Source organism: Archocentrus centrarchus, chromosome 7 (genome assembly GCF_007364275.1).
Source record: "Archocentrus centrarchus isolate MPI-CPG fArcCen1 chromosome 7, fArcCen1, whole genome shotgun sequence".
NCBI classification, from domain to species: domain Eukaryota; kingdom Metazoa; phylum Chordata; class Actinopteri; order Cichliformes; family Cichlidae; genus Archocentrus; species Archocentrus centrarchus.
Genome location: NC_044352.1, coordinates 28,862,999 through 28,889,374, shown reverse-complemented (window position 1 = coordinate 28,889,374; position 26,376 = coordinate 28,862,999). Strand labels below are relative to the sequence as shown.

The window sequence follows — 26,376 nt, the reverse complement described above, 5'->3', positions numbered from 1 at the left end:
CCAGCAAGCATTGCTAGCCACTGGCTTACACAAAGAGCAATCACACTGATCCTTAAAATAGGGGTAGGAAATGTGTTAAAGCACTGAGATTTTCTCTGGTTCATTGACTTGGATTAGGATAAAGCCAAATGCAATGTGTGCGTGTGAGGACATACAGCAGAGATCGCAGCGATACTCACTGTTCTGGCAGTGCGCTCCTGAGAAACCGCTGAGGCAAATGCACTCGTAGGTGTCCAGCTGAGGGTTGCAGCGGCCGCCGTTGTGACAGGGCTCCTGGGAGCAGGGGTGACCCTGGAACATGGCTATGCTACTGGAGCGCAAGGCATTCTCCTCCCTGAGGATGGGCGTACCCATCAGAATGATCTAGAAGCAGTACACATAGGGTGTCATCGTGTGTTATCGCAGTCTGGGTTTGGAGTCTGGTCACCCTGGGCACAGACTTTTTGACCCTCTCCCCTCAGGCAGGAGGCTACGGTCCATACGGACCAGAACCTCCCGCCATAAGAACAGTTTCTTCCCCTCTGCTGTTGGACTCATGAACAATTACCCTAAGACTGTTACCACCACCCTCCACAAACGCTGATGACCCTATGTCTATGCACCTGTCTGACTGCACTGATGTACATATTAGTGGAATATAGTCTACATTTTTTTATCTTTTAATTAGTCTCTGCACTGTATATTTTGTAATTTTGTAATATTGTGCTATAGTTATAGCTCTAATATCTCTGTATATTTGCAATTTGTATACTTGTATATTGTCTTATAGTTTTTATACTTATTTGTTTTTTTTTCTGTAAGCACGAAGTACCGCAGCAATTTCCTAATGCTGTGAACCTGTTCACCCATATGGCAATAAAAACCTTCTGATTCTGATTCTGATTCTGATTCTGAGATGTTTTTGAAACGAAAATCCAGCATTTAAGCAAGCACTCAGAAAATTACCATACTGGGGAGAAATATTTGAGATATCTGAGGTTCTGGTAGCGCAGTAGTACTTCTTAAAGCCTAAGTATTTCTCCTAAAGTCAAATATTCATTAATAAATAAGCCCAAAGTAAAAAATGTATTGTTTAAGAGTCATCAACGCTGACTTGGAGTGGTTTGATTGTACTCAATAATGACTTGGCAAAAAACAAGCCCACAAATGTGAATCATATTTTTTTTCAGATGTTGCTGAATCCTCTGTGGAGCAAATAAATATATGATGTCACCCTTTTCCATCTAAGCATCACCCATTTCAAACCAAAGCTCAGGCGAAACAGAAATGTGTTGTCTGAAATCCAAAGATCTGCCTCGGGGAGCGTGAGTTCACGTAAGTGTCTTCTGTGCTCGGTCGCTTATTTTAAGCAGACTGAGACCTTTAATAAAGAACATGGCATAGTGTACATAATGTGCAGTAAATACATATACTACAGAGTTTATAGCAGTGTGTGTTAATTAGAATATCTAGTTTTTTCAAGCTGTCTGCAACAAATCAACAGAATCTCATAAAAACTCTTCTAATTTCCCATTTTTACAGATTTACATTTATGTAATGCTCTTAGTGACCTTTCTTTGAAGTGCTGCATTTGCAATATAATTCTTGTCATGCTTGCATGCCTATTGCCTCTGATAAGTCGTTTAAGGTTTTAAAATTATCTGATTAAATTCTTGCCTCCTTAGCACACCACTTGAAGATTACCATTTACCACTCTCGATTGTTATCCAAAGGAACGCATCCATGAAGGGCTTTGTGTTTTCTGCTGAACGATCCCTAAATCGAATTATGGCAACACATCCTAAGAGTAAATAAATGCGTACAGTGAGGCTGTAGATTCAGTTTAACGTGCGCCTCTAAAGATGAATTCCCCCACTGCCACAGACAGAAAATTGCCTCAGAAAATTACAACATGCATGTTAAACAGTACACCAGACCCAGAATACTTCCTCATAATTAATTATTCCCTACAGGCCAAGCAAGACAAACGCCACGTTTAGCTTTTGATTTGCTCGAAACTGTCAAGGGAAAGTTTGCCGAGGATAACTAATGACAAGTTTGCGCAAACAGTAACATCCAGCCTTTGTTCTACCGAGTTATTTTTGGCACTTTGAGATGAGATTTTTTGCTGGAAAGTGGAGAAAAAAAAAAACTGGAAAGTTGTCAGAGAAAGATCTGAGAATAGCAAAATGGAGGGACTTCAAAATGTGCATTCTATTATTAGTGCATACTAATCCAAATGAGCAGAGTCGCTGTCTGTCACAGAGTGAGCTTATAATGGAAAATTACTAATATGAGGCTTTATAGTAGGGCGGCCGGACAGCAAATAACTCATCATTTGACTTTGCTGCTGCATGTCTAAGGTCGCAAGTCATTAAAATAACATTGAATCTATGAGCTGAGCTAATGACACTGCAGTTCTTTTAGAAAAAAGGACATGTACAAATTTACCTTTTGGACGGTTCCCTTGAAGCCCTCCGTTAGTGCAGCGGCTCTTGCTAGTCGGCTGTAATCGGGAGCTCCACCAACAAAAAGAGACTCTTTCAGGTTAAGATCTACGTGCCGGTTCTGGTGAGAAAGGACACAGTCAGGTTTTAGGTGGTGAGCCAGAAATGCCCCACCTTCTACATCTACCTTTTAAAATGTCCAGCTGAATCATTTCCATACCCCAACATCAACTTTTCTCTGGGAGTTGTCTGTTCAGAACATATTGGTTTATAATTTTACTGTAGCCAAGGGAGCCAGAAATAAGTTGCCACCTTTTCCCCGAAGATATAAAGACAGATTAATATACATATACCGCATTTACAGACATGTCACAAATGTCCCATTAAAAGAAGATTTTATATTGTAGCCAACAGAGGCTTTAACTGCACTTCCTTGCCTTCCTTCCACGCCGACACACTTGATACATTACAGCATAATTGATTTCTGTGTCTCTCAGAGAGAGTGGTCAATTATCCTCTATCTGAGCAACATAAAAAGAGACTACAAAGGAAAATCAGAAGCAGGCTGGGCTCGAGATATGGATGGTTCTTTACAGACATCTCTAATGAATGGCTGATTATAAGCACCGACCTTTCAAACAGTTGAGTGTGGAGACACATTAATTGCAATTCATTTGTGCAGCAGATGACTATGAAATTCGATTCTTTCCACCAAACCTTTGGAACAATTGCTTTGCATTAGCAAGGTGCCTCTTTCCTTCTTTTGCATGGGAGAACCGGCCCACTTCAGAAGGCAGGAATTAATGATCTTTATTTTATGTAGGGCAGTAATTGCCTGAGGGTTAAAGTGGAGTTAATTGCTGTAAAAATGATGGAAGGGGCCAAATAAACAGGCTTTGTGCAGGCAAGCTGGCATCACCCTGGCTTTTATTTAGGATGGGATTTGGAGTGCAGGAGGCAGTGGTGCTTGGCTGAAGCCCGGGGCTGTGTCACTGCACCTTGAGCTGCTTCCAGCAGAGATAGAGCAGGGACTTTGGCCAAAGCTGCTGGACCCAGTTGTGGCTGGTGCCTCTAGGCTTTGCCAAAATGTGTCACCAAACTGTAAGGCAAAGTTGGCCACCTCAGGCTCTTTATGCAGACTTCACTGCTCTGCAACACTCATCTACTCTGCAGGTAAAGTTACAGATGCACACCGAACCTTCTCTGAGATCTTACCCCTTCATAATGTGGGACTCTGGAATCCTCATCATCTATGTAAAGCTACACTTCTATCACGCTAAGTGAAACTGCATGCAATGAAATGGTAGATCATGTTCTATTTTTTCTCTCACAGGTAATAATAATCACCTGTCGAAGGAGAATGGTTGGTTCTATGGCGTGACTCTCGCTCGGTGATGTTCGGTGAGACTTGTTGTGTAGTAATGAGCGAGTGAGTGAGTGAGTGAAAGAGTGAGCGACTTCATGATATTATGGAGGATCATTCTTGTGTACAAAAGAAGTGAGAGCAGATGACAAAAGAACAGCCTGGCTTGGCTTAGCACCTCGCCTTCTCCTACGGTATATATCCTCCTCGCCTCCCGTGTCTTCGCTCGCACTTTTCGACAGGCACGCGGCACTGGCGTGATATCCCCGCCTACACCAGACTAATGAAGACATTTCTTTGTTGCTAAAAACAATGGCCACCGCAAAGATGACTGCCTCTTTTCCTTCTTCCCTCCCACCTTCCCACCCCCACAGCAGATGGACCGAGGTGAAAGCCAAACCTTGTTCTTTAGGAGCATCTCCTCTTCAGTGCCGTGTGTGCGTGTATGAGCTCATGAAAATGGCAAAGTTGTTCTACAGAACTGGCACCTTAAAGGCTGCCTGCAGCTCTGCAGAAGTACCCTTATTTTTGTGCAGTTGTTGCATGGAGACATGGGGGTGAGAGGACATAGAGAGTGGCTCAAACAAACCATGGGGCTAAGGTGTGATTGGGACTTGTCTAATTACCTTGCGTGATTTCTTATTTCCAGACAGCACATCATAGAAAAGGAAAGAAAATAGGGAGGAAGAGAGTTATTAGGAGGGTAACTAGAAAGTGTCTGTGCACAAAGGAGCATGCAGCGCTAGGCAAGTGCAAAAGCTCACAAAGCACACACATACTATAACATCATATACACACACACAGGCACACACGCACATCTGTAAGCGCATTAAAAAGCTGCTGTGAAGCACTGACATCCAAGACAAGTACATTAAATAAGAATATAAAAGTGTGCAGAACACACACTTTTGCATTATATACATACACAGACATGGAACCACAAAGCTGTGCGAGTGTGTATTAACACTAAAGAAAGTGAATACAAATAAGACAGTAAATCTAAGAAGGCCATGCATGAAATATACGGTGCCATTAGCAAAAGATGAAAAGAAAAAAACTTCATGGATGAGAGACTACGAATAGTGCCACTTAACCCAACCTCATTCATAGACCACTGCCATTCAATAAGAGGTGAAGTAGATTATTATTTCTCCTATCCAAATCTTTGAAAGTTTGTACTTCATTACGCTGGCAGCCTGAATAGTCTTTGAAATGAAGATCACTCCCAGCACGCTATATGTATCCATATATGTTCCTGTGTGTGACCACCTTTGATATGATATGGGTTTCTCTGAGCAAAGCGTATTGTAACGCCTTCCTGGTTCTTAGCGATGAAGTGGGAGAGAATTAGCTTAGAGCCATACTGGATAGGGTCTCTGCAATGAGCTCCATAACTAGTCTCAGCTCATCCCTTGCGTCCTCCCAGCCCCCCACTCGTCTTCGCTTTTCCCTTGCTCTCTTCCTTTAATAAGATTTTCTGCCTCTGTTGCTGGAGTAAAACACAATTACCATACGGACGATGGGAGTGAGAGGAGGGGTGACTGAGCAGCAAGAGAGAGGGGGAAAAAAAAAAAAGGAGTGTTGCATCTTAGAGGAAGCTGATGGAGTTGACAGGGTGCATGTTCATAGTCACAAATTACAATGTTTAATATAATTGGATGACTTACAGACTTATCAAACTATTAGATAGCCTTCATTTGGAACCATGTACCTGTTTTATTAGTCTAGTCACTGGGTTTAAAATTTTCATTAGGCTCTTCTCGCTGCTGCTATCTCCTTTATCTGCCTCCACCTCCCTAGGCAGCACCTCAAAGGCTAGATTTATAAAACTGACTGTATACCAGCAGAAAAGGCTGCTTTATGATTCTGATATCTCCAGAAAGCCAGCAAGCTTGGAGAAGAATTGCAAAATTAAGACAGCTTGCCAAACTGGCCCTTCTACATCTGGAGCACTTCCTCTCACCTTGTTGGATTTCTGGAGATAGTTGCGTACTTTAAGTTAGAACAAACTGGCAAAGCCACGTGTTCGGGGGCCGTGTGCAAAAGCAAAAAAAAAAATCAGTAAAAGGGTAAAGTCTGCTTTACCCCTTTAACTGTGCCTGAAATGGTAACTTGGACACTCCTTGCAGGAGCAAACATGAGCACTAAAGGCTGAAGATGTGGCGTAGATGAGACATGTGCACGCAGATGAGTATATATACTGGCAGAGATAAGGGTAAGCATAGCATAGGCCCATCAGCCCCGCATGCTAAAAGCAAGATAACCATTAGCAGGAGCTCGTCGGCTCGCTGTTTCTTACTGGTGCCTCTCCTCGCACGGCACCCTTCTTGTTCACCATGATCTCTCCTTTGCGGTTGGAGCGCTCCAGGTTGACGATGTTCCACACGTTCAGCTGGATCGCTTCCTTACTCCTGAATCACACATACACACACCCACACATGCATGAGCAGTCACATATTAGGAAAAACACATTCATTGTTGCGTCGTATGCCCTTTAATATGTAGCATGCATTTATAACTTAAAGTCTCTTAGGTTCTCAAGTCATGGTAACCTGATGGTGGCGGGTCCCTTTCCCAGGTCGTAGCGAAACTCCAGGATCCCATTATTCAGGGACAGCGAGATGAAGTCTCCTCCTCCGTCCGATTTTTGGCCGTTGTAAAAGATCAGACCGTTGGAGCCATTGGCCATGAAAACCACTGTCATGCTAACCTTTTGACTGCAGACGTAACAGAAGCAAAACACACGCATGAGTGAAAGAGCGCTACCCATCTCCTACTGTACATGGGTTCTTGTTTCTGGTGCATCGGCACCCTTTCTGTATAAAGATATTATATGTTCTACATGCTCAGGCTTAGATAACACTATTTGTTTCCTTCATTGTCAATTCAGTTCAGGCTTAAAGAAGGCTGTTGTGCCTTAGGCACAGAACAAGTTCAGCCTATGAAACCTACGTGGTATCCAGTGTTCAGTAACACATGCCAGACTTGACTGTGTGGGTTTCACGCTGAGGCATGGGACTTACCGCAGATCGTGCCCATAAAGATGTAGCCCCTTCAGCTCCAGGTAAGAGTCTCCGTTGAACAGTGGCATGTAAGCCCCTCTCCTCTCAACCACTGGAAAAAAAAACAAAACAAAGAGACTGTATTCAACCGCAGGTGTCGTTTTTGTTACTGCTGACAAAATTGAAATTCAGGGACAGTCGGTACATCTTTGAAGGGCCTGTCAGCATTAAGGAGAGAGATGGATTTGTGTTTTTATAGCTTTTGGGATTAAGACATTCTCCTGACAGAAATTCAAACAAAAAAATTCAAAAAAACCCTTATGTCAGACTGATTACACAGCGCGCCACTGTATAACAAAGGACCTTTGGAGACATGCGGAGTTTAACACCACAGCCTGGGACCTACGAAATAATACAGCTATTGTATTTTGGCAGGCCTTTTTACAAATTCATGCCTTCGCGACAGGGTCTGCGTCTGGCTGTCCCGTCTTTTGGCTGTCTGGAGTGATTAGGACAGGCAGTGCGCCATCCTGCTAACAAGTAGCTTGACATTAAAAATCATTCAAGTGTCACTGTGGGAGTATGTGTTTATGGTGTTGCTTGCAAAAGCTACAATCACCAAGAGGAATGTGGAAGGCTAGATGCTCACACACACACATATGCACATATCTATCTATGTAGCCGGCAAGAAAGCTTTTACTCGTAATTGGCTGGGATTAGTCAGGATGGAGAAGGCAGACATAGAAGAGAAAGCTAATTAGCTATTGTGCAGAAGACTGCTAATGATGATGATGGTACGCATCGTGGCGGAGATGGGAAAAGAGTTCAGTGCACGCAACGAGGAGTCCTGTACTAAAGTAAACTCTGCTTCTCAGAATGCAGTTTCTTACAGAGCAGGTCTGGAGGGTTTTTCTTATTTTTCACCTAGCGCTGGAACTGAAAGCACAGTGATCAATAGGTGAGAAGAGGGCAAGGCTTGAGAAGAAGCTGGATGACCAGGAAAAGCTGCGCGATGTGTGGGTGACTGAGTTTGACGGCTAAGAGAATTTAGTCAAGTTAAAGTTTCAACAGCTTTTCTTTGGTCAAATCCCAGAGAAATAGAAGCAGCATTCAGGCAGCTGTTGCTTCCATCGCTAAAGTCAATAGCAAACTCTGAGCTCATTTTGTTTATGTTCGGGTAATTAGTGCTTACCCTATCAAAAAAATTAGAGAAGGCTACAAACAGCTTGACTGCATGCAAGAAAAAAGGAAGATTTCACACACAGACACACACTAACTGCTTAATGTGGCCAAGAGGCTAAATGTAATTTATTTATTTATTTTTTTTTTGTGGACTGCCTCAATCCAAACGATCGTGGTTTCATCGCTAAATTGTAATGATTTACACTAAGACGGGGTAAAGGCAAGGAGTAAAGTAGGCCATTCAATACTACAGGAACACCCTTGAGAAAAGTCCTTGACTGTGAATATTACAGCAGTGAGCTGTACTGACAAACCCCTGGCGGAATTGAAATGGAAACCACAGCTCAGCCGAACGCACACACACACACGCTAAGATACAAACACTTCATATTATGACCAATTCACCTTCAGGCTTCTGATGAGAGCGCTCTAAGCTACCTGTCTTTTTAACTGTTCTCAGTGCAGCCCTCAGAGGGGACGTCCGCCTGGCTGCCGCCTTATCTCTGAGCTCCTCTCTGGGGCTGACACTCTGGCTGACTGACGCTCCCATTAATCACCGCGGGCAGGAAGGACTGATGCGATTAGTCATCTCATTGATTCCCGTGAAAAAAATAGCCTTTTGGAATTGGAGACGCTCCCGCTCACATGGCATTGATTTTGGTTCACCTCAATTTATTTTAATCACCTGCTAACTTGGACTTGGGGCGAAGGAAAAGGCAGCAATTCCCATCTGTTTTTTTTTCTAAATTCCCAGGGTTACAAGGTTGCATGTTTCTCTTTTGTTTGGAATTTGCATCAGAATATATTCTTTTTAATTTGTACTTGGAGTAGCCAAATTCTGCAAGCATTTATGACAACATCTACAAAGGAAGGGAGGGATAAACATGAGTAGTCTTCAGAATGCCACACCGCCCAAAGTGCTAATGATGAACTTCAAAAGCAGCTGAGCTGTGCTGCAGTCTTTTTCCCAGCAGCGCCCTGGTTCTGCCATGTGAAAGTAAGTACCAACAAACATGTTTGAACACAACACCTGTGGGCGGAAAGGCAGGGAGGGAGGCTGCAGCTTTGCTCCTGCTTACCCACTAACAAGCGTAGCAGAGTCGATGTGGTGAAAGGCCCGACGGGGCCAATCATCTACCTCAGTTCTGTAAGCCACCAACCCTCCCTTCCCCTTCCAGCCTGAAGGCTTAACCCCCCCCCCCCCCCCCTTTGCATTTGATCTCCCTTTTCGATTCAGAAGGGAAGGAAATGTCACAGAGTAGAAGAAAAGAAGAGGAAAAATAGGCGTGGAGGAGGGTGCTGCTCAGCTGACTCCAGACCAGAACTCTGGTTCTGTGGAAAGATTACCGTTCTCGCAGTGTCTTCCTTCACGTCCCATGGGACACTCGCATTTGTAGCCTCCCTCGGGCAATGCCTGGCACTGGGAAGATGGATGGCACCTGCTGGGGTTGCATGGGTCATGGATGTCTGCACACGTTGGACCTGGACAGAGACACAAAAATGTCTGCCATGAGAAAACCACCAAGGAAACCTGCCAGCATATTCAACCACTGTCTCTTTTGTATTCCATCTGAAATGAGGGGAAGACAGAAAAAGGGGAGAGAAGTGGGGTATGAGGATTTCCTCTGTAATAGAGGTCATTTTCTAATAGGATTTAGAAATATTACACATCCAGATTAAACAGTGGAGAGCCTCCGCGCCACGCGGCCATGTTTCTGGGCCAACGCCGACTGCGGGAAAGGCTCGCAGGCGTCTGGTGGATGATGGTTTTGCCCTCTGCCACAGCCCATCTGAATTCACCCGTCATTACTTTAGCAGTCAGAGCCTGTGGTGAGGAGAGTGCTTTAATGAACGCCATCCCCGCTGAGCTCACAGGGTTCCCCCCGTTTTCCCTCACTCTCACGTTTGGAAGCTGTATTTTATTCTCCACTCTTACCTCTTCACCAGCACAGCTCTTTTTTTACTGTCTCCTCTTCCTCTCCCATCTTTTTAATTCTATTACTCTCTCACCTCTCTCATTCATCCAGCTGTCCCGACATGCCCGCCCTCTAACTACAACTCTTCCCACCCATTTATTCTGTCTTCTCTCTTTCTGTGATCTGTCCCTTTCCTTCTAGCCAATCTCGGCCACTTTTAAATTGACATCATGACAAAATTAACTTCAATCTGAGGCTGCAGGCACTGGTCCAGCTCTCATTATCACCATTCACTTTACACGATGTTGCCAACACAACCTTTATCACAGCCGTGCTTCTCCAGAATATACTTCTTCTCAAGCTTCTCTGTAACAACCAAAACATAAGGGGAGCCCTTTATATTAAAGGCAATAGTAATGCATTGTGATACTTTATTGATCCACATTGCAGATTCAAGGAAAACGGCCCTTAAACCTCTGCTGACAGGTTGTTCCAATAACCATTAACCTGCTCCTGTTTGTGGATAAAATCCTTTACTATTCGAGCATAAAAGTTACATCTGACAATTAAATTGGTTCTTGTGTGAAACTTTCTGCGGTAAGCTGCAGTATAACCGGCGAGGGGCACGCTTGGCTAGGCCCCGCTGGTGTCTGCTCTTAACTATACTCTCTCTCTCTGCTGCTTGTTAGTTGCCATCTGCTGGAGGGAGGAAAAAGAAGAGGGAGGGAATAGCGGAAGCAGAGATAGGCCAAAGGCCAATCTCGGAGAATTTGTTCAAAGATTTTCATGTTCCTTGCACTGCGTCAACATTTAAACTCTCATTTCTATGTTGGACACACAGATTTGATGGTGTTGGTGTTTACAAAATGTCTTCCAGCGCTGCTGCTGGGGGCATGAGTTACACTGTCAAATTAGCCTGTCAAGCTTACTTAGGATTTGTGAGTCAGGCATGACCACAGCGAATCCCTGTGGAGAAGGCAACACTGAGATGTATTAACAGAATTTTAACTACAAGGTGTTAGGAAAGTTTGAAAATTACATATGAATAAGGCATATTTTCTACTTCCTTCCCTGCACTTATACTGGAATTAACTTCTCAGAACTCCATGACTGTACATAACTATTAGGAAAATCTGCTGAAAGGCACCCCTTTTTTTTTTTCCCCCTTCTCAGCATCTTACCCCAGAATCCTTTGGTGCACTTGCAGTGGAACATCTCAGCCTCCTTGACCTGGCATGCACCGCCATTCTTGCAGGGATTTGGCTGGCAGGGGTTGTTGCCGCATTCGCCCACTCCGCTGCCGTACAGACTGTCGCCCCCATTCTCCTGCAGGTTGAGTATCCGGTTGTTGACATCTAACATGCGGATGCAGCCCACCAGACCGACTGCCACACCTGTCCTCTCCCTTACACTGAACACGGAGGAAAAAAAAAAAAGCAAGTTACACTAAATCTGACTTAATTAAACCGAATATACATTAAAGAAATGCCAGATTCTGGGAAGTATCATTGATGCATTTAATGCAGCAGAGTACCCCAACATAGTTCCTAAAAGAGGAACAGCTTGAAGAAGAACTGTTCTTTTTCAGATTCATTTGAACATCCAATGAATTCTGATCAAAATCTCATTAACTGGTTAATTACAGATAACACTGCATTGACACTGACTTTTGTAGCAGGGTTCCCACAATATCATATCACACAATTACTGTTGCCAAAAATAATTCACAATAATGTTGGTGTTACAACTCCTATTCCAGAAAAGTTGGGACACTGTGTAAAATGTAAATAATAATAAGACACCTGCTGGCCTACAGAGCGCCGCTGCTGAATGTTTAACTTATTCAATATGTGACGTGTTGGAAGTGAAACTAATCCGGCTGTGGGTCAAATTTGCCAATGAATAAGGAAGGGGTAGCGATTGACGTTAAACACCAATGTACAATATTTCTTAAAATACAACACTGCGTAGCATCCATCTTTTAACAACAGCCTGTAAACATCTGGGAAATGAGGAGAGCAGCTGCTGAACTTTTGGGAGAGGAATGTTTTCCTCTTTATCGCATTTTTCGTGTCATGATGCTACAAATGTTTTCAATTGGTGAAAAATCTGGACTCTTCTATTATGAAGCCATGCTGTTGTAATGGGTGCAGTGTGCCGTTTAGCATTGTCTTGCTGAAATATGTAAGACCTTCCCTGAAAAGACATCATCTAGATGGGAGCATATGTTGCTCTAAGACCTGCGTGTACTTCTCAGCATTGATGGTGGATTTCCAGATGTGCAAGTTGCCAATTCCATAGCCATCAACCCCCCCCATACCATCAGAGATGAAAGCTTTTGAACTGAGCACTGACAGCAAGCTGGATAGTCTCTCTCCTGTTTAGTCTGAGGATGCAGTGTCCATATTTCTCAAAAAGCATTTCAAATTTCAATTCGTCTGACCACAGAGCAGTTTTCTTAGTCTTTCTCTGAACTCGGCCTTTCTTAGATGCTCTTTTTATACTCAATCTGTTACTGACCTGTTGCCAATTAACCTAATTTGTTGCAAATTTGTTCCTCCAGCTGTTTCTTTTTAGTACCACTTACTTCTCCAGCCCGTTGTTGCCCCTGTCTGAGATGTGTTGCTGCCATCAAAATTAAAAAGAGCTAAGATTTTTTAGCAGATACTAAAATGCCGCACTTAAAACATTTGATATGCTTTCTATATTTTATTGTGAATAAAAGTGCAGGTTTATGAGATTTATTCAACTTTTTTGGAATTGGGGTTGTACTGTACAGTAATGGTAAATCTATAGAAAATATGAAATAAAGACGCTCTCGGTTATTCAGATTTGTTCTAGAATTTGACCAGTGTGTTTTGTCTCTTTTCTTTTTTTAGTACAAAAGCACAAATAAAGAACAATTACTGTAGACTTAATCAGCTGTGACAAGGTAGTGGGATAAACTGAGAAACAAAACATCCACGAGGACAGCAACACAGTGTCAGATGAAACAAGATTAGCAGCATGGAGCAGGGGACAGAGTCCACCCGCCAGCAGCTAACAACTCAGTGGACAGTGTGACTTGATGCCTACTGTCCATGTCCTCAGCTAGCGGCAACCTCTGCGGCTCAAAACTCAAACTGCCACCTGATGCTGGCTCCAAAAGCGAGTTAATCCTCCACAGATTCCCTTGTTAAAATTCCCAACTTTACAACAGAATTAAACATGCTTACAGTCTGGTACAAAAACACAGTTATGGGCTCTATAGCCAATTTCTCTCTCCATTGCCACTGTGTGGGAGAACATCTTTTTTCTTTTTTTTTCTCATCCATTTAAGTTTTTATTAAGGCTTACAGCTTACATTATTAGCCAGCCAGTAGCTGTCTGCATGGTTTACCTAAACTAATTTAAGTCACTGAACTGAACTGTGTCTGGTGCCGTTTGGAGCATTTTAAATGTTATTATACGGCTTGCTGTGTGGTTACTGGTTCTAACAGCTCATCTATAAAAGTATGTGCAACACTTTAGTCCAGTCCTCCTACCTGCTGTGCTGCAACCAGATAGATATTGTCATTGGAGCATTTACAAAGCTTTTTTTTCTCTTTAAATATTCTTATATTGTGCCCCTCCTCCTCTGTACTGTAGTACAGTTCTAGTAAGACCACTGAATGAGCAAATAGCAGCTGGGAAAAAAAATTGAAGATTGTGCCACACTGTATGAAACCACTCTAGGCAACTATCTGCATATGACTTAATGGAAGGTATGAAATGAATACAAATATAGTCAATTTATCAAAAAGCTGCACATGGCTAATTTTTCCCTCAAAGGACCCAAACTAGGTTACGGGCCACTGAAGTGGGATTAACAGTGGTTATGTTTCCGCTGAATAAAAATGGAAGAATCAGCAAAATTAACATAAACAGGAAACGAGATTGGAATTAGCTGCAGAATGAAATATTAAAATAATCCACAGATGATGGACTTTCTGTCTGCCGCACTGCTTGCAGTGCTTAACACCACAATGCTGTAACTGTAACTGTAAATGGAAGGTCTTACTCTTGCTTGATGTCCTCAGGCACTCCTCCGATGAACAGGTTGGTATCGAGGTTGAGTCCATCTGTGCCCCGTGGGCTCTCGCCCTCGATGTGTGTTTCGCCGTCCACGCTGAGCATGGCGTTCCGGCGGTTGCGAGTCACCACCAGCTGATGCCAGCGGCCTTGACTGACTTGGACTTTGCTGAGGGCTGTGCCTGTGCCTGAACCTGTGTTGAACCTGAAAAGGGATGATAGAGAACAAGTTAGACACTTACTCAGTCAACTTTATGTGAAAATATTTCTGTGGACTTTTATACTTCACCAGCCAAGAATATTCTTGTTCTTTATTAAACAGCTCCTAATGACTAGAGGAAATCTGCTCATATTGCTCAATAAGACAGAGATGGAGGAAAGAAAGAAGGTACAAGAGCTCTCATTTGGAATTCCAAACTGGAGCATGCGACTGGAATGAAGCAGTAACTCACTTAAAAAATTGTCTCTCACATCCTCATTTTTAATTCAACCTCTTTTCTAATGAGGTTTTGTTGCGAAAAAGGCCGTATCATCGCAGAAAAGAGCCGTCGCGTATGTGCACCCACACATATGGTAGTATTATCACAACCTGAGAGCAATTATCTGCCACAAATAATTAGTTCTTCTCCCCACATCTTGGATTTGTGGAGCTGTGGGTGGTAATCTCACAGCTGTATTTCTGGAATTGAGGCAGAGCTCAATTTGAAAGCACAAGTGACTAATGATCTCCTTTAGTTTGCTATTGATTTTACTCTGAATAGAGCAATCTAACCTGGCCAGGTTGGGAGAAACTGAAAGACCTTCCAGGGGTCAGGGTGAATTATGAGAACCAAAAAGACAAGGAAAGCTGACAATGTTGGGAATAAAAGGTCCGAAACAGATGCAGCACAGCATTCCTAATTACCTCATTTTTGTCTCTTCTGAAGACGTTGCCTTACCCAAATGATTTTTTATTCATACAGCTCCACCACAGAGAAGAGATTAATACTTAGTGTTTGTGCAGGTTTCTGGCAAGAAAAGTGTCCTCTTTCAAAAGAGCAGATAAGACTTCAGTTACTGTCAGCTTCAGTCTAAAATTTAATACTAGATATTTTGCTCACATCCAGCTACAGTGTATGTCTTAAAGGGGCACAACACCAATTTTTACATTTTACCAATGTTGACTATATGTACAAAAACGCACTTTTATCACTTCAAACCCGACTGCTACGTGCACAGTCGGTGCAATTTAAAGCATGTAGTTGTAATTTCTGAATGCATCTGTCTCATTCGATTCATCTGTAAATACAAACACCACGTTTGTAAATGCAGCTTTGATTTCTTGTTTCATATGTGTGATTAAAGATAATACGTAAAAGCTTATGTTTCTGAGCATATACTCCCCTCCACCTGTAATCATGTGAATGTGGCTTTTTCTTTCTTTCCCCCCCAGTGCTGCCGTTTTCAACACATTCACTCACTGTAATTATTTGCCTCATTATCTTTAGTGCTGTCTCTTTGTTTTATTCTTATCTGCATCTGTTGTCAGCTGCTGCTGCAATGACCCTGTTTCACAGTGCGGATCATTAAAATTTCGTCTAATTTTGCCAGGATGGACTGGAAGGTTAAAAGCCTACTGAATTCCATTTAAAAAAACAAAAAAACAACAACGACAAAAAAATCTGAATCAGTAGCTGACAAGGTAAATCAGCCGATGCTCACCTGAGCTCCACCCTCCCGTTGACCAGAGCCAGAGAGATGAAGTCCTTCTTGCGATCCTGGCCGTTGTAGAGCAGGATGCCGTTCATCTCGGAGGCTCTGAACTCCATAGCAATGCGGACAGTGTGGTACGCGCTCATGGTCTGGAAGGCCAAGTAGGACTGGCCTCCAAATGATGGGATGTAGTATTTTATCACTGTGGAGGAAAGAAGACAACCAGCCATTCTCGTCATTATTATGCGATTTGCTTAATCACGGCGTAATAGAAGTTTAATGCACATAATTAAGTGTGAGCGGTGGTGATGTGCGACGAGCTTGCCATAAAAAAATAAGCCTTTCTGTTTATTTTAGGATTGATGCTTTTATGAAAAACAGGTTTATCAAAAGCAGAAGGTTGAGAAAGACACACACAGGAAACCTTTGTTTTTTTTTTTATCCACTTGACAATTCTGATTATTATTATGCGTTTTCTCTCCTGGGCTCCTTTTCTCTCCGTCCATCTGCCTTTCTGTCCGTCTCTCTGAGGAGAACGGCAGCTGATGAGCGCTCGCGTTTCTAATGACTTGATTGATCTGGGGGAGGCTGGCGTGCAGTTTGTGTGTGTGTGTGTGCATGATTTCATTTAAGCACTCTAACTCAAAGATACACACTGATTCTCACCAGCTAATCCCCATCAAAGCAATTAGTGTCAATTATCTTAAGATGCAGCTGCACGAGGTCGCTCCTCATTCCTGAAAATCCCAAAGTAGGGTAAGAGGGAAGAAAGAGAGAAGTTGCGCTTCTCTAAAAGTTCTCCTTGGATTATGATTTTCTCTTTGGTCTTGGCTGGATTTTGTGTTGCCTTTGGTGCACGGCTCAGTGGTCGCTCATTTCTGAGATGTTGGACCTGTCTGAATTGCTTGAGATGAACTCGAAGCGCAGCAACCGAGAAGAGACTCAATCACACTTCAGCTCTTTATTTCCACGTTTTTTTTTTTTTTTGCTTCAGCACTGAGCATAAAACTGTACAGCGGTGCGATTGCTTGCTGATAAACCGTTGAGCTTTATACGATCCAATAAATCCACATCTGTGACCACATAACATTTCATTTACATATTTTAAAGCTAACTGAAAGTCATTACTCCCACTGCCAATTAAGGTGTCACCTTGCACAAACTACAGTTAGACCAAACTAAAGCATAACGCGGGGGATACATTTTATTTTCCGCCGTTAAAATAAATGTTTTATTTGATCAAGCATTTCTCTAATATTTAATTTTTTTAAAAAATTATAATGGTGTGTTTCTCTTACTTTATAAATACATAAAAGCACTTGAGGATGTGGTTAGCAGTGATTATAAAACAGCTAAAAGGCATGATTGGCACAATGGAAAGTGGAGTGTCTAAAACCCACTTAGCTGCTACAAAATCTCTGTAACTGTTAGCCTTTGGTGGGTTCTTTGAAATTGCTAATTGCAAAGTAGCAAATTACAGGGAAAGTCTGTTTGAACTCATTTTCTTAGATGAGTCTGAAATCAGCTCAGACTTTGGAACTTTTGATTTAAGAGCAATAATAAACATGGCAAAAGACATAGTTCCTAAAGAAAATGAACAATCTCTGGCTGACCCACCCTTCTCGCACACAGACCCTCCTCGGCCGGCAGGGCACTTGCAGCTGAAGTCAGTGCCGTCTTCCTCGCAGGTGCCGCCGTGGAGGCAGGGGTGGGAGTCGCAGGGCTTCTGTAGTGCCTTGTGGTAAGGCTTGGTTGTGAAGTGGGCGACAGTAGTGGCTGGAGGCAGGGCAGTTGGGGTGAGAATCGAGGTAACCAGTGCTAATTTATGTTTGCCGTTGAAGGGCCTGCGGGTAGTGCCTGGCAGGCGACGGGTGACGTAGGGGGAAGCTGAAGACGGCCTGGTTGAGGTGGTGGGAGTGGCTGTGGTGGGAACAGCTGTGGTGACCGATGCTGGGGTGGTGAAGATGGGGCCGAAGGGCAGGCCTGTCAACAGAGCCGGGAAGAACAATGGGATTTGGAAAAAGAAAAAAAGGACATTAAAGTATGTTGAGCCTGCGGTTCTGAGACTTTCTGTTCAAGACCTGTAAAACCTTTGATAAACCACCTCATGAATAACTTAAAACTCCCTTTCAATTTTATTAATCCCTACACGCTCCTGTTAAGTCCACACTGTATTACCATTATTGTCGAAGTGAATATTCTCATCCTCTGGCTTCTTCACAGAGATGCCGGTGTCTTTGGAGGCCTTTAACTGTTTCACCAGCGCTCCTACAATGTCATCCACGGCGTATCTCGTATCTACAACAAACAAGGCGTACAAACACTCAAACCAAGGCCCCTAATGAGCACTCCAAAGTAAATACAGGACTCGAGCTCCTTAAATGTTAAAATGGATATATCAAACAGCCCTATGTATGACAGTTGGAAGGTCTCCGTGGACCACTTGTCCTCTAGCCGTTGATTGTCCGGCTTTTTTCCAGATGAATCGGTCTCATAATGTTCGCTGCAGATGTTTGCTTTACAAGCCATGGAGGAGCGGCACATAACAGCACCCGATTCCCCACGCGACGGGTATCAAGGACACTAAACGATGCTCATAAAAATACAGAATTAAAAAAAGAAAGGCGCGGAGGAGGAAGCTGGTGTTCTGTGTGGTACAAAACAGAGTTTAAAGGAGCAGTTGCAGCACATCATCAAAGATCCAAGACCAAAAGTATTCTAAGTATCCTACATCAGACCATAATCATGATGATATTTAGAGAACATTCAATCCATTTTTTTGCTCTTCTTAAGCATCTCTCACCTGGTTTGAAGTGAGCGTCGAAAAATGCCAGGATGGAGTTGCTGGGTCTCAGGTCATGTACACGAACGCTCATAAAATCTTTGTGCACCTCCGACTTCCTGAACAGCTCATTGAGCTGAGGAAAAGAGAGAGAGAGAGTGAGTGGGAGGAGAGAATGGACAGACAGAGGAGATGATAAATGAGGCTGGTAATGAGTTCCACGCTATCATAGCAGCGAGTCCAATTCCAGAAGACTGTACCCTATCTGTGAGGAAGAAAGAAGCTGCCTCTCAAATTGGGGTGCAGGGAAGAAACCCATCGGGTGTGGGTGCACAAATTGACATTTAGCTGCTGCCGTGGCATTAATTATAGGAACAAGTTTTCAGGAGGAGCTAAGATAAATGCCGTGCTACCCTGACATTCTGATTGGTTTTGCTACTGATGCTCGTTGCTGTGTGCACATTGTAACCGCCTGAAGAGCTCTCTGTAAGGTTTGACTGAAGTGTTTTTTTATTTTTTTTAATAAGCCAACTGTGATATTTTAACAGTTATAAGTACTGACGCTGCCTTTAACCTAAAATCTGGGCCAGTATGTCATCTTAAAATCAAGCTAGAACTTAAAAAAAAGTTGCACGTACTAGTTTAGTTTGTCAATTAATCCCATTCACACACTCAGTCTATGAAAGAGACGGGAAACAATTGGGAAAACCCTCTGCATTGCTCTCATTTCAGATGCTGGTTAAGTATCAGAGGAGCCACAGGACTCACTAACCCAGTTTACTGCGGCGGCCTTCGAACGGCCACTTCTGCGGTTTCCAGTGAACGCCGTCCATGTTCTAAAGCAAATCACTGTTCAGAAAATAATGTTTTTAAATAGCTCCACCCCACATATTTATATAAAAGACCTATTTCCTGTACATTTTAACCACGCTGTCTATCAGCAAGTCTTCAGACAATAATGAGGTGAGAGCCAGTGCAAAAAGCTGCCAAGTGACAACGATGTTCAGTGGACTTTGCTCAGTTTGAGAATTTGCTTTGTTAAAGATGATTTCCTTCATGCATTAAATGCCTCTAATTTGTGGGCTGAGGTGTGACAGCAAAGCAGAAAAATAAAATCCTCCAAAACTGGCTTAGTCACAGTGGGCAAACTCTCCTGTGGACCCAAGGTCTTCAGAACCACCTGATATTTCTTTCCCCTCCTTCTCTTTCCCTTCCATGCACTAATTTACCTGCAAATGACGACAGGTCGCCGTGCTGTCAGCGAAATGAACGGCAGGCTGATTCGTTTCCTTCCTATAGTGTGTACGCTCGGCATGTGCTCAGTGTGTGCGCTGGAAGATGAATAGGGGGTGGCTGGCGTCAAGTGGCACACCAGGCTTCAGAGACACACGGGCCGATAGTGTTAATGAACGCGCGCGCGTGCACACACGCACGCAAATCGCTGTGAGGTAGCAGATTAGGTCCCAGTGGGGCATAGTGACACTAATTCAACAGCTGGTACATGTGTACTGTATACACACACACACACACGCACACGCAAAGTTCCCATTTCATCAGAGGAGCAGGGCCCTGGCTTGACAACAGAGACATTTGTTCAAAGGTCTGAGCTCAACATAGAAAATGGACAGTACGGAAATTCAACCACGGTGTTGACGGGAGCCAAGCACTGATTACTGTACAGGCTCTGTGCCCGCCTCGGTTTTGGCTTTCTAACAGCAACTGGCATCGTGACCATCCAAAGTTATGAGACTCATATCCAGAATAAGGACTCGAGTTTTCAAATAGCTGAAAAATCATAATTAATCTCACATGAAAAGCTGCTTTTCAAATTCTGTGAAGTGTTTGGCAAGGAACTGACAAATTATTCTTTAAACAAGTCTGCAGAAAGCTGTTATTTATTTATTTTATACAGTGGTCTTATAAAGCTTGAAGATTCTTTTTGGTCTGTTTATCTAGGCCACATTCTTTGAAAGTTGATAATACTTCTCTGTGTATATATATATATATATATATATATATATATATATATATATATATATATAAAGAGAATGGGCTGAGTACTAATATCTTCAGATGTACCCACCTGTGTCAGGTAGGTACATCTGAAAATGTTATTCAATTACTTTACATATTCATGTCTACAGATCGCAGATTATAAGAGATTTCCAATATTCTCCTTTTATTAAAAATCAAATATCAGATAGACCATGTTGTCTCCCTCAGATATGATGTATGCTCCTCTCTGACTGCAGCCAGCATATGTGTTTTTTTCTTCTTCTTTTTTATCATTGTTGTTTTTCTATCAGATGTCAGAGCAGCGAAATCACTCCAGCTCAGTGTGGCAGAATATTACTCAGCTACTTCAGGGGTGTCAAGTCTGTAAAACGTGCGATGAAACCTGCCTGAAGGAGCTGAAAGAATCTGATTAGTCTGGCTCTCGGGAGGAGTTTTAGTGTGTCATGATACTTTGAATGTTTTCTGAGAAGCTTTCCACTCTTGACAAGGACATTCTTGGGAATACTAAGAAAAATTTGTAGCGTTACTCTCCAAGTTTCCCCAATGGACACAGTGGTAACTGCCATTTGAGTCAATTGGATCAAAGAGGTTTTAATTATGCTTTTTTGACACCTTTTTGACACTTGAGGGCAGCAGAAAACAGAACAGGACTTGAGGACATTCAACAGTACTTTCAGCTTTGTTTTGAGCTTCAACAAATATGCTGAAAGCTAAAAAAAAAAGCAGAACGATGTAAGGCATGAATTCTTTGATCTATTCATTTAGATTTTTTGCAATCATATTATATTACAGAAAATTCAGCCACTTACAGCACCCTCTATGCTGCGTGCAGTCTCTCCAAACAGCTCCGACTTGGGGTCCTCCATCTCAGGTGTGTAGAAAATCTCCTGGCCCTCCACCTGGTCCAGGTGCAGGAAACCACTGAACTTCATGGTGGCTGGAAGAAGAAGAGAAGACAGTGAAAGGCTGTAGCTCGAGCCTTCTTCCTTCACTCATTTCCCGCTGCCTTCCCGCTCGTTTCAGAGTAGTGCCAGTTTTGGGTTAGTGATGGATTGTGTGTTTGTGTGTGTTTGACAAGGAGGGGTTAGTTGAGTGTGTTGCTGATCGTCTGGGGCTTTAGAAAAGGTCTGGAGTTTGGCCATTAAAGGTGGCTGTAGAGGTGGTGGAAGTTGTGGTGGTGGAACAGGTGGACTGTGAAATATGAGAGAAGAAAGGAACAGAAGGTGGAAAAATGGGCCAGTTTTACCAGACCGAGACTCGTCCCAAAAGATGGCTGTGCCATGGAGGGCTGGGTAAAAAGACAACACGTTAGAAAGACAGACAAACACATGAAGGAAACAACAACACACACTAAAGTGAACACAACCCACAGGCACTCAGAACGGTGCCTTCCTCAGCAAAGAGAAAGCCTCCCTGTGTGACCTTGCGAGTTATGGTGTCCCACATCTATCAACTCTCTATATGGTTTCTTGGTACTACCGGCAGAGAGGTGCAGTGCGAAATGAAGCTGAAAGTCGAGGGTGTTTATGCGTGTGGTGGAGAACGGAGGAACTTTTGCGAGGCGCCGATGCCGGGTTTGCATGCCGCTCATAATCAGCAGAACAAATTGGCCAAATCAATCATGGTTGCCCCTGCCTGAGCAAAGCCAGAGAGAACGGGAAGAGCACTTGTATGATTATCGTGAAAGATAGTCATAATTGTCTCCTTAATGCCAGCAGACCAATGACTGACACAGCCTGGTTAAAATTGCATGAAAAGGACAGCAGACACTACCGACACACACCGCCCTCTCGCCCCGCCTCAGCTCCCCCTTCTCCCCTCGTCTTTACAGTACTTTCACGGGCAGCACACATCGATTCACATGTGACGGTGGCCATAAAATAGAGGCAAATGGGCACAGGCTGGCCGACGGGGAGGGGGTAAAGAAAGAAAAGAGAGGGGGATGAGCGAGATCTGACTTTTAATCTGCAAAGAAGACAAACATCAGAAAGAGTGATTTTCCAGACCACTGCCGTGACGGACGTAAAGAGAGGGAAAGAGAGTGATAAAAAGACAGACAGAGCTATTTGGCTATCTGATTCTAGTGAACTGTAAAATGTAATGGATATGTCAGACTTCCCCAGGCATATGGAAGAGTTTACAGTATCTGGAGCCCAATGTGCCTTTAACGTTCACATGAGCATTTGGCAATTATTTCCGATGCTATTAAATTTAACATATGCAGAACTGAGAGTAATTTTTTTTATATAACACTTTACAGGAAAATATACCCAATGCAATCTACAGCCACGGTCTGACATCCACTGTGAATACACTTTCATACATCTCTTTAAGCATGTAAATGTGGACTGCACTACACCTTGAGCATTTTCAACATTTGACGTCTTGATAAAAATGCAATGTCAACAATGAACAATTTTTTTTTTTTCACTGTGAGGCCGCCGGGCAGATATCAATAACCTGTGTCGTACAATGGGATTGCAGCCGATGCACGAGGCAGAGGGATGTGTCATTTCACTTCTAATGAGTGGAAGATTGGCTGAGCCCTTCACAGGAGAAAAAAAAGAAATCCAGCGTATTGATCAGCTTATCACGCAGCCGGGTTTTATTGGTAATAACACTTGAGCTGAATGAAGTATCGATCGTTGGTGTGCCGTCATTGTTAGCCGGGATAAATATTTACAGGCTTTAGCAGATTTGTTATAACAGTTCTCTTGTAGCTCAAACCTGTTTCTGTCATAGCCTGGATTTGAGGCTAAATGTCACAAGGTTCAACTTCAACAGAACCTTTCATGTTTCACCCCAGTTTGACTGTAAATTCTGTGAAAGAAATAAATGGCATAGGGCTTTGGACGGCCAAAGGTGGCCTCATAGCTTCAGGTCGTGTTGTAGACTGTGTGGCAATAAACTCTGCTGGTTTATTGGAAGGCTTAGGGACCTTCAGCACGGTAGAAATGCAACTCTATGCACTAATTTGTGGCCCGAGCTCTTTCAAGTCATGACCTGAAGCTCCCCTGGGAACCAGAGTGAATCCCTCTTTTCACAATCAGTCAGACTAGCACAGCTAGGACAAACAGACAGCAGATTTCAACCGAGGGATGAAGGGAGAGAGAGAGAAGCCCTTTATCTTTATGAACTGAGTGTGGCAGAAGTCACTGATTGGTACAACAGCGCTCGTCGGCCTCTTCTAGTCTCTGGGCTCTCTCGCCACTCAACTCCAGAGAGAAATGAACTGATGCAAGACTGGATTGAAACTGACTGGTTTGAGAGAGAGAGAAAAAAAAAATGTGACACACGGCTCAGAAGCATTCCTCTCTTTATCAGAAAGACTGATAAAGAGAGGAATGCGCAAGGGTGTGAATAAAAGAAGAGAAAAGCTGGTGAAAGAGGAGAGAAAAGGCAAGAGCACTGATGGTTCCTGATAAAGCAACGCACGGCGGCCAAACATCATTCAAGAATCTCGAGCAAAACAAGAGGAAAGGAAACTCAGTGAGTGTCTGTCGGGGTATGAGTAATATCAGGGTGAGACTGCAAAGTGTTGTCGAATTCATCAAAATGGATTACCAGGGTCAGACTAATGGTTTCACTGTTTGTGTTTTTTTTCCACTTTATTTCCTGCCACCTGTCAATAAGCTCATTTACATATGATGGAAGTGATTCATAAAAACACTGCAACATAGAAAAAAAAAAAAACACCACCTGTTCTGCACGATTAAGCCAAATGATCCGATATTCCTATTTGTAAAGTCAACATTAAAGGTATAATATGCAGCAAATGGTGCTTAACGTTTCAAAACACAACACTGAAAATTGGTTTCTGTATCCGACTCAACAGAGAGCAGCAGTGGTCGCACGAGCCAGATAATGACAATGAGGATGGGGGGCAGGCTTAGAGTCAGGGCTAATATGTTCCGATTGCTTTATGGCGCAAATACCGCAACACATGCACACTTTCCTCCATGTGGGAGGGTGCCACATTGCTGGGTTTTGTGCAATACTGTTGAGCTGCAGCTCTTTATACATCTCTTACCCAAACAGAGAGCAGAGGAGAGAGATGGAGGCAGCAGTGCAACCTGGTCACCATGTTTTTATGAGTTCCGCCCTCATACCCTCATATTATTGGCTGCAGGCTATGCTACACACGCTTTTTGTATCCCAAAAACCTTCTGGACACAGCAACATTAGAAGAAAACCCATGCAGAGGGGCAGGGTCTCTGCAGATAAATACATCACCACACACTTGTAATATGTCATAAGTGAAGATTAGGGAGGATTATTTTTATCTAAAAAAAATACTGCATATTATGCTTAAAAACACAAAAACAATATTATGTTTAGTTTTCATATTCTGGCATATTAATGATCTAAACTGAAATAGATGGAAAGTAGTGCCACAAAAAAGCAAGTTGATTTCTTGCATTTTATGTCTAGTCATGTCAAAAATGATCCTGATTCTGTTTCATAAGTAAGCAAAGTTAGCTGAGGGTCACTTTAATTTTCGTAATAACAAAAATTGCGAGAGCATTGCTTAACAATATGTTGTGTGGATAACTGTCTGGACACAAGCTGATCAATTCTCCATTGTGACAGTATTTTTAGCATTTTAACAAACAAACATTTTCTCAAGCCCAAGACAGCAGATCAATTACTGAAGTCTGGGGCAACACAGTGCAAGACGATGCAAACGGAGGCACAGGCTACAGCTGGAAAATTCTTGTTTTTTTTTCTTCCTGCATTCAAATATGGAGGTGAAGCTGGGACACGATTAGTTTGGAGGAAGAAGAAACTGCAAACAAGTCCCTGTGAAACTGTCGTCATCACATTTGAGTTTGTGTGCTTGTTAAATAAGGTGACACAAAGCGTTCACTGGTGAGCTTTGGAGAGAGATGCGTTAGCTGTTCTCTTCTGCTTCCAGCCTTTACTCTAAGCTAATCACCTCCTGGCTCCAGCTCCATACTTAATGCACAGGCATGAGAGCAGTATCAGTCTTCTCATCTCACTCTTGGAGAGAAAGCCAATTACTTTTCTCAAAAGACCCATGAAAGGCACCCTCCATATGAACAGAGCCTCAGCTTCTGTGACTCAAAGCAACAACTACAGGAGCTAGCGAAACAACAGCAACAGACAGAAGACACAGGACAGGAAAATATTTAGGTGATTAGCGTGTAAAGAAAATCTTTTCGAAAGGTGCGTTTGACTTACAGGGACAGTTGGCGCCCTCTGGAGTACTGGATGGTGTCTTGCCGTCAGGGCAGCAGCCGAACTCTGTGTTGTCGCAGGACGACCTGTCCTCAATCGTGGGTACAGTGGTACTTGCTACTGTGGGACCTGAGGGTGATACACAGAGATTCATAATAGTTCATGAAGCTTCAGAAAAGCCACGAACCCAAGCCAGCTTATATAGGAAACCCAGAAGAGAGCTACGATTTTTAGGCACTGAACACCAGGAGTGATTCCGAGGTCAAAACTTACGATTCCAATTTTCTTTTGTGTCTTACACACATTTGCGTGTTTTTAGTGTGCTGACCAGTGATTGGACGCTAATAAAGGCATCTGTCAGGAGTGATTATATGGCATTTTCTTCGGAAGTGATTGCACACTTGGAACTCCTTTTGTCAGGCAGAGAACACTTAATGGGCAGTGTTTCCAGTCATCTCACACATGGAGCACCTTTAATGATGGAAGGATGTGATAACTGCTCGCTGCAGATTGGATGACAGTTACCTTCAAGGACAAAAAAACATACACTCATGTTTGTGTTACTGTCACTGTATATCTGGCTATCTTGGGACATTAAAGGCATAAAAGTGGCTAGGCCTTCTCTATCTGAAGGATGAGAGTGTATATAACAGCAGCGAGCTTCGGTCCACTCTAATGATGGTGTTGGCGAAGGGGGAGTTGTCTTGGTCGAGGCAGTGCACTTTATGGCCGCAGAGAGATTAGAAAT

General features: G+C 43.1%; 1 protein-coding gene across 4 annotated transcripts in view; it reads right to left on the bottom strand.

The window, feature by feature from the left end:
* The window catches only part of agrn (agrin), a 286,862-nt gene that overhangs the window by 13,600 nt on the left and 246,886 nt on the right, over positions 1-26,376 (bottom strand). For 2 of the 4 annotated variants that reach the window (XM_030732751.1, XM_030732752.1), the window contains exons 19-33: positions 25,632-25,757; positions 21,239-21,366; positions 18,435-18,549; positions 17,810-17,929; positions 17,249-17,614; positions 15,641-15,833; positions 13,929-14,144; positions 11,071-11,300; positions 9,321-9,455; positions 6,813-6,903; positions 6,342-6,506; positions 6,089-6,200; positions 4,416-4,427; positions 2,431-2,547; positions 180-363 (exon numbers count right to left, since the gene is read on the bottom strand). In XM_030732751.1, coding sequence (XP_030588611.1) covers positions 180-363; positions 2,431-2,547; positions 4,416-4,427; positions 6,089-6,200; positions 6,342-6,506; positions 6,813-6,903; positions 9,321-9,455; positions 11,071-11,300; positions 13,929-14,144; positions 15,641-15,833; positions 17,249-17,614; positions 17,810-17,929; positions 18,435-18,549; positions 21,239-21,366; positions 25,632-25,757 — 2,310 coding nt within the window. The remainder of the gene's footprint in view (positions 1-179; positions 364-2,430; positions 2,548-4,415; positions 4,428-6,088; positions 6,201-6,341; positions 6,507-6,812; positions 6,904-9,320; positions 9,456-11,070; positions 11,301-13,928; positions 14,145-15,640; positions 15,834-17,248; positions 17,615-17,809; positions 17,930-18,434; positions 18,550-21,238; positions 21,367-25,631; positions 25,758-26,376) is intronic. The other 2 variants (XM_030732753.1, XM_030732754.1) reach the window with 1 other exon arrangement.